Below are 8436 nucleotides of genomic sequence, written 5' to 3'. Positions count from 1 at the left end.
CGAGGCTTAAATCCATAGGTTCCGCTCTATTAGACGAAACCTATGTGTTCGAAGAGCTTGTTCGATAGACAGGCGTGCTAACGCGAGCAGACTTAAAGTCAAACTCGGCGCGTAGCGCTATGGCAACTGCCTCTTCGAACGCCGGATGAGATTGGAACAATTCCGTCCGGGCCGCCCTCATTGAGACCCCACAAAAAGATGGTCACTACAATTGCTTATTGCACCGGGTCTCGATGCATATATGCAATGAGAGTTCTCAACTCCTGGACAAAGTCCCCTAGGGTTCTTTTACCCTGTCAAGTCGCTAGGAGCCGTGCTCGCATGCGAAAAGCCTGATCAGGCGGTGCAAACATGCTGGTCATGCTGTTTCAGCGAATCCCATGAGGGAAAAGCATCGTTTATGGACGTGCTGCACGATAGTGCCCACTCCATGGCTCAACCTCCAAGTTTGGAAATGGCCATAGCCACCTTTTGCCGTTCTGTTAAGAACAAGGCGGAATCAATGGACATTTTCATCTGCTTTATCCAAAGGGAAGATTTTCTTCCTCATTTCCCTCAAATTTTCACATTTACAGTTAGAGGGCGAGCCTTCGGTTCTGAGTCAGGTACAGAGATGTACCGGGTTGGCATAGATGCCGCTAAATGGTCCTATACCTGACCGATCAGGGAGGCTTCGTACCGCACGGAGGCTTCAAGCCTTGCATGCAGGACCTCTAGACCCGAGAGACGATAAATTCCACTGCTCAAGCCTAACAACGTAGCGAGTCGTCAAACTACCAAAGAGGAATACCATAAAAGGATTCAAGCTCGTACAACCAATGGCAACTAAAGGCACTTAACGCTTTAAGATCAAAAGGGAAACTGCACTTTATTTAATTATTTAAATCAAAACCTTACTCTGCCAGATTAATATCTGGCAGCGACCACATTCGCTACCCATAACAAATGGGATTTAAGTAACTAACTATTTTAAAATTAGACAAAAGGGTATTTTACCCATAAAGTAAATGTACCACAACAACGGTTCTCCAACCGATGTGTGCCCCATTACACAAAAGGTGCTCGTTACATCTTAGCTACTTAAAACCTCCCTGGACACGTCGTGTTCATGTAAAAGTCGGAGGCACCTCACCTTCACTGTTATCAGTGTAGGTTGGCTAGTACTGAAGCAGTCCTAGCGAAAGAAGCCCGTTACAGCAGCGATAAAGAGTTAAAACAAGTAATAAATAGAGCTGTCACTTTGCTACCATAATATTTGGTAATATTAACAAGAGTGGCTTTAAAGATAATATTTTATTCTTATTTTATTATTTCTCGTGTTTAATTACATAAATACTGAGTTGGTCGAACCGTGACCTGATCTCGGGTATGGTCCTGACGGCGCGAGCTGGTATAATTTGGCGTTTGCAGCAAACGTCAGCACGTCATGCTTCATTTATGTTGGGTATCGAGACAAGGTGGGTTGCGCTTCGATTGGCTGCAATCATGATGCTTTAAACATGCTGCTAATAATCGTAGTTGCGACGACACAGCAGCAGCAGTGCTTGATCAGGATGGGCAAGTGCTCAGTAGCGTCATTTCATCGCAATGGGAGCTTAATGCCAAGTACAAAGGTCATTTTTGTTAAAACTGCTTACTTAAGCAAATCTTATTGTCCACTTATGAAATTTACTCGAAGGAATCGTGCCAGCACTTGCGGCGCGAGCACACGCAGGCAATTTGCCTTACGTGATCAACGCAGCAGTCAAGCAAAGGTAGCAAAGTAATGTTTTATCATAAGGCAACATCTCATGAACTTATGAATATAGCGGGTTAGCGAGTTTGCAAGAATTAGCAGCGGTGGCGGTAACAACTGGGCCGGGACTTGCTCCATGTCTGAATGTAGGGCTACAGATGGCGCGTCAGATCTGCTTAAACAACCCCGACATCGCATTCTTGCAAATCAATCACCTAGAAGTAAGGTTTGAATTATATTAACAAGTGCAGTTTGTATAACTGGGTGTTTTTTATTTGGAACAAAGGCTCATATTCTCGCATCAAGATTACCACACGTCCGTAATTTGCCCTGAAATCTTCGCGAATGGAAAAATACTGAGACAAAAATGTGTGGCAACTTTACGGTAGGCTGATACGTCACGACCAGAATTCCCTTTTGTCGTATTGCTTGTGTCCGGCGGTCACTGCTGCCTTGTATTGGCGAAGGGATTGGGAGACTATGAGCTGTTGGGAAATACACTTGACGACTCTATTGGAGAAGCTTTTGACAAGGTGGCACGAATGCTGAATGCAAGCGCCTTAGAAGGTGGCCAGAGTGTGCATTGGGGCAAATTGATCGAGGACATGGCAGCACGTGGCAATGATCGTGCTTTTAATTTTACGGAACCTATGAAGCATCGAAAGGTGGAGTTGTTTAAATTGTATGCCCGCCTCAAGTCTTGATTAAATCTCGAGCCATATAGGATTGCGACTTTTCTTACTCTGGAATTAAAACAGCGATGCTTCGAGAGGTGAAAAAGGTGGGTTAACGCTATCATTATTGTGAGGAATACTATAGCTCAATCAATTTTTTGAAACTGAAATAGCTTAGCGAATTGAATCTGAGAACGAAAGAGGATCTTTGCGCTTCCTTCCAGGTAGGTATAGACATTTAAGGTCGAGCCAAAGCTGACGCTTTTAAATTCGTCAATAGCGAACAGCGGTGGACCAGTTGATCACGCGAACGCGACGGGCTTGCAAATGGAGTAAAGAGCGCATGGGGGACATTGTCACGAGTTTAGTATGCAAAACGTTCTTTGTTATTTCTCAATGATCTCGAGCTCGATAGTAATTATTGCTGTCGCATTTCTAGGTTGTGTGCGGTGGTGTGGCGTCGAATGAGTACCTTCGCAGCCGCATGGAGACAGCAGCAAGGGAAGAAGGGATCGTGACCATTTTCCCACCAGCAAAGTACTGCACTGACAATGCCGTCATGGTCGCGTGGGCAGGGCTCGAAAGATATGGTAAGGGCATTCGCAATGACCCCGAACTTGCACGCTATCAGCCTCGCTGGCCACTCGAAACCTTACGACCAATCTAAGCGATCTTGGGTCCACGACATAAATTGAAAGACGAAGCTACCAATGAATAGAGTTTGCTTTTCGCTCTGAAGCTTGATGTCATTGTGGTCACAACTCCGATGCAAAAGTTCTTGTACGATTTGATTGCAACTTTGGATTTTGCAGCGCAGTATGTAATTTCATTAAGAATTTTAAGCTCCACTGACAAGTTGTAAGCAGCAAATTGAATTGGCTTAGTAAGCTGTATAATGGTCTGCTTAATAATGTAAAATATTAAATTTTCTTTTGCCGCCGTTGATTGTAAGTAGACTTTCGTTTTTGAGTCTTTAAGTGGAATCGATTTTGCCAACTGTCTTCAGCGCTTTGACCTTTCCCTAATTATCCAGTAGTTGCTCGAGCTGATCCAGCAACTTAATCTGAACTACACTTTTTTTAACCTTCTCAAGCACTTTCTGTACACACAAAGGTTTGCTATTGATTTTTATTGTGCTAGCGTTGCTCTGCTGCTGCGAGTCGCACTCAGCTCTATCGTTGGCATTTCCGCTACGTGCTACTTATTAACTTCGGAATTAAATGCAACCAGTTTGCAGCCATATAGTAGCACCCTCACAATAATCTCTCCGGATTACATTTCGGTAACCTCGCTCAGTAGTAGCCATTATCAATAATGCTGAAGTAGGATCAGATTGCATTTGTCACATAAAGGCACTTACACCTTCTTAGACAATGGGTTGGGCCTGTTTGCAGTCACAATGCGGTAATTAACTCTCACAATCTGGGCAGAAAGCATTCGTACGGACTTCAGCTCCAGCAACTCACGTCCTTTAACCCAATCAAGGAGCAGGGCGATCGTCGACTTTTCTACGCGAAGACGGCCAAACAAAATCGCACGAGGATACGACGCGACATGAAGCAACTAATGACGCGATCCGTTCGAGAACAGGACGAAGAGGAAGCCCATAAAGTCCACGAAATAACTGAAAGCTCCTCCGATGAAAGCGATCAAAAAATGTCTCAAACACTCTCAAGCTCGTCGTCAAAGGAATTAGAGAGGGATACTATTCTAGCCAAGACAGCGCCCTTGACCATTGAAGACGAGGGAGAAAATTTGCTTGAGACACAAATATTACAGAAAATGAGGGCGGGCGGTCGTGACGTGGTTTATAATACAAAATATGTTGCTGATATGCAATTCTTATTCACGAACACAAGCTTAAGAAGGAATCTCCTGCCAGGGTGCTACGTTCCGACCCATTTTGCATTCCCAGAGTCACAGATAATGTCACGAACTATCGACCCCACCTTAATCCGACGAGTGTTTTTTGGGGGGAAGCTCAACTACTACCGCGAAAATTACGACTTGATCTAACCGAAAGACTCCCGGTTAATGCAGTGTCGAAAAAAGTAATCAGGAAGCGAATGCGGAGGACGAATGGATCTATTCATGTGGCCTCGACCTCGTCCTTAAACTTAACGAAGCAATTTCAAAGCAAAACAAGTACATTCATGGGAACGATGCCGCGTCAAGTGAATTTTGCCGAAAGCCCCGTTTCGGAAAAGCTGTTTCAAAATCACGGATTGTTTTGCCCGTCACCACTCAAGTCGCGGGTCTTAACGTTATACAGTGCGAATCAATGGTCGACGGAATTGTTGGTTAGCAGCAAAGTGAAAAATTATTGACATCAAGCAGCAAAGAGGAGTCTCAAGAGCTGTTGACTGTCTCATGTGAAGCAGAGTGTTGTCCATCAATAATTTCTGGTCTTTTCTTGGGCGAACTACCGCAATCGTCAAGAAAACATAAATTAGTCGCTACAAATGGTCCTGTTGCGGTACCAGTCAGCACTGGGCTACGATCTGAAAATGCCACAGAATTCGCTATAGCCAACTCGCAAGATGTTACGGCATCGACAGGCAATCTAATTGAGCCACATGAACCGCTGGAGTCTTCCGCTGCTATGTTGACAAATTACTTGCCACTTCGAAGTACATCTACAGTAGGCGATGGTCATTCTCGGGAGATACAGCATCAAATAGAACAAGACATTCATGATACAGGAAGCTACGATCCCGCCGGTCTTTTAATGAGCCATGTGACCCTTCCTCCTATCACATCTCCCCGTGCGTTTGAGCTTTTTCAAGTGCCGACTGAATTCCAAGCGAGGGATCTATATACTGGTCTATCAATCGAGAATGCGGAGCCACTGATGACAAACATGTTTAAGCAGACATTCACTTCTGCGCTGGGATCGTATGCTTTCTATACTCCAAGAAACGGTGCAGCGGGAATGGACTTGGGGCATATAACGCCACGAAATAATGTAGAACGGCTGCGCGAGGGATTCTTTCATTTCGAACTAAAAAAGTCTCGACCATAGAATGTGTTTCGACCTTGCTCAACAGCACGATGTACTCGAGGTGGCCGTGGTAAATCTCGATTGTGCCAGAAACATGGAGGCGGCAAGCGCTGTGGTGCTGTCAATTGTCCGAAAGGGGCGCAAGGCAGCAGTAGCATGTGCCTCTTTCACGGGGGTGGTTATCGTTGCACGATGGAAGGGTATAATACTGGTGCCCGAGGTACCTCTGGTCTCTGTGCCAAACATGGAGGCTACAAGAAAGGCACGACATTATTAAAGCGTCGCACAGTCGCCAATAGACGACAACAAAGCGAGCAACAGCAAACGAATCACAGCTACCAGTAAATGTCAAGTCGACATGACTTAGCAATGAAATTTGAATTGAAAAGCCAAGCAAGAAGATTATCATTGCCACTGCGATTTGTCCGATTCGCGTCGCTAGATCAAAATGCAACGGATTTACAACTCTTTAAATTTGTTGGTTGAATCAACTCCCTTTTTGGCAATGCCAGGCTCCATGGCCGAATGCCAACCGTCTGTACAATTCGATAATCGCTTCCTGATAAAAAATCCCACGCAGTTTGCATTGGACAAACGACATCGTATCTACCGCCATCAACAAGTCATTAAAAGACTTTAGACAGCCATATTTATATAAAGTTCGTTGCATACCTTCCCTGAACAATAACCGTCGAAATGTGACGAATCCTGATTATATTTTGATTCAGAAAATTGTCCGTAGGAAAAAAAACTTTTTGAACGAAATACTGATTTTCAACGTTTCCGCAATGCGTTCGTCCCCCATCGACCATTCTGCCGCATTCGGTTTTAGAAAATAGAGAAAAAAAATAATTAGTACAGCAAAATCGCGTAAACTGAAAAGAAAAGCTCACTGGAGGAATCAGATTACCCGTGGGTTTTTCCCTTGTTGTCCATGCCAGCGCCGCTGGGATCCGAACTTTCGGATCGGTACTCGTTAAATGCTTGTGATAATCCATTAAAAATCATTTTGTTTGGGATTGCGTCTCGAAAGACCTGAAGTTGTGTAATATAAATGGTAATTGTTAAAAAAAATCAGCCTCATTTTTATCATCAATATCTTTCGAATGAATAAGATAGCTTGTTGCATAATCACTATCACCTATAAGAGTAATAACAAAGAATGAAACTTCATCGTTAATATTGTCAATATCATTACACATGGTACTATTGTTGTAATAACTTGACAGCTCTGTTCATTGGTTGATTGAAGTCAACACATCAGCTGCGCCAATCACTGCTAGACGCACGAGTGAGCGGTGACTTTACATAATTTTATATTGATGTACTAAGGAATATAAAATGGTTAATACGGAGGAGCTTATATATGCTACATATATTCTACTTTCCTTTAAACAAAGCAATTCTTAGTTTAGACCCGTTGCTAAGCAAATATTTAGCAACATAAAAAAAAATTCTTGCTTGTCGTATATGTAAGATTTCAAGGGTAAAGTTGCCAGCACTGTTATTTGTTTGGATCAGCTAGTACTCAAGTAGAACAAGCGGAGGGGTGTCCCGTTACACCTGTTAGCACTTTGTGATCCGTCCGACGACCACGCTCATCCCATCCAACTTGACTTTTTGAATGAAGAAACAGGAGCTACCAGACTATGCGTGACAAATTCACTCATTTCAGTAACATCGATGGAAAGCGGTTGAGCGAATGAGTTCGACCGTAGGCGGGCCAGCCGTCAGTGAAGGTTGTTCGCATTAAAAAAATATATGATTAACATACGGCTAAAGCCGAGTTCATCCAACAAGAACTTCACGCGGCCCGGGAAACAAAAACCTTGCTTCACCGCAAGACTGTCAACAGTTGAGCTGTTGAGAACACTTCTTGCTTTACAGTTGTGTGGAGACAGCAGCCTTCACTTGCTGCTAGCGGTCCGACGCTTCCGCGTCGACTTGAAAGCTAAAGCTAGAAATCTCAATAATTTAGGCAATTGAGGCGACACCCTTTTAATATGGCTCGACGAATTAGACGACGCGATTGAAGCAATGATAAGAAAAAATGGATCATCAGCCTTAGTGCGGCTTAGATCCATGGTTGCACGGGCAACCAAAGCACTTGAGTGCTGGCTAGGCCAAGTCTTGTACTGTGGCCAGTACACCGCACGTAACTGGCCTTAAGCTTGCGAAACCAAAGCAAGATTTTCAATCCAAAGGAGCATCGGCCACATTCGGAGAGTATCTTATAGATCATATGTTGCGGAGGCGACGGGGCCTGATGGACGCGTAACGTGATGCGACGGAAGTGAAATCTGGCATGTCCAACTTAGCCGGGCGTGTAAAACCTTGGGCTTTAGGGCTCAAGGTTCATGACCCATTGGTTTTTGGGTCGTAAAAGATATAAAAGACCCAGCTCAGACAAACGTTTGAGCCGCCATGTGCCGAATTCATGGCTCGAGCACAGCTCCTAAATTTGTCGCAGGGTAAACGTGGCACTTGCATTAAACTTTGTGAGATGTATCGTAAGAGAACCAAAAGATGAACAAACACAGGTTGTTATGTTCATAAAGGGTCTTGCAAATGGTCCCGTCAAGAACCACTCGTTTCTGCCTCCAATTAGAGACGCTACTTAAGCGATCTCTATAGCGGAACAAGAGGACTTCAGCCTAAAACAGGCTTTCTTACACTTGGGTTCCTAGCGCCCGTCTAGACAACAAGAAGTCATAGGTCCAGAACCAATGAACCCCTGTTATGTTGAGTGCGAGAAATCTCGCTCGTAAAGTTACAAACAATTTCAAAGATGAAATCGCTGTCAAGAGACAGGGTATTAAGCCTATGAATGTTCTGCCCCAAGCCCAGTGCCAAGAAATACTGAGCAAATTGATTGACCTCCCGCTTACAATAACGGAGGTCGCGGATTCAACGCTGTTGCAAATCGCAGCGACGAGGCGGCTCGTCAAAAACGGTCAGGATCAGTAGGTGCGGAGTGCGCTAATGATCCAGCAACGTCAAAACAAATTGCACGTCTTTTTACTAAA

General features: G+C 44.3%; 2 protein-coding genes across 2 annotated transcripts; one reads left to right on the top strand and one right to left on the bottom strand.

Moving 5' to 3' along the window:
- Nucleotides 1-1370: 1370 nt before the first annotated feature.
- Nucleotides 1371-3351, top strand: CCR75_006128 (uncharacterized protein). The gene is made up of 10 exons (XM_067964200.1): nucleotides 1371-1457; nucleotides 1519-1613; nucleotides 1679-1754; nucleotides 1809-1956; nucleotides 2022-2051; nucleotides 2125-2400; nucleotides 2460-2516; nucleotides 2583-2633; nucleotides 2690-2776; nucleotides 2849-3351. The coding sequence occupies exons 1-10, from the start codon at nucleotides 1438-1440 to the stop codon at nucleotides 3074-3076; spliced, it is 1068 nt and encodes a 355-aa protein (XP_067823007.1). The 5' UTR covers nucleotides 1371-1437; the 3' UTR covers nucleotides 3077-3351.
- Nucleotides 3352-5449: 2098 nt separating this feature from the next.
- Nucleotides 5450-6418, bottom strand: CCR75_006129 (uncharacterized protein; the record flags this gene model as incomplete). Its single annotated transcript, XM_067964201.1, has 4 exons — nucleotides 5450-5661; nucleotides 5874-6016; nucleotides 6083-6223; nucleotides 6321-6418. 4 exons carry the CDS (start codon nucleotides 6416-6418, stop codon nucleotides 5450-5452), a joined length of 594 nt encoding a protein of 197 aa, XP_067823008.1.
- Between the last annotated feature and the right edge of the window lie 2018 nt (nucleotides 6419-8436).

This window comes from Bremia lactucae, linkage group LG1 (assembly GCF_004359215.1).
Source record: "Bremia lactucae strain SF5 linkage group LG1, whole genome shotgun sequence".
Classification (NCBI taxonomy): Eukaryota; Oomycota; class Peronosporomycetes; order Peronosporales; family Peronosporaceae; genus Bremia; species Bremia lactucae.
The sequence above is the reverse complement of the archived record's forward strand: the minus strand, read 5'-3'. Positions and strand labels throughout refer to the sequence as shown.

Bases quoted from the DNA above. Each gene is read 5' to 3' on its own strand.
- CCR75_006128 (XM_067964200.1), top strand. From the start codon at position 1,438: ATGTTGGGTATCGAGACAAG. The intron at 2,052-2,124 runs GTCCGTAATTTG...ACTTTACGGTAG, and splicing joins TCGCATCAAGATTACCACAC to GCTGATACGTCACGACCAGA. The intron at 2,517-2,582 runs GTGGGTTAACGC...AAACTGAAATAG, and splicing joins TGCTTCGAGAGGTGAAAAAG to CTTAGCGAATTGAATCTGAG.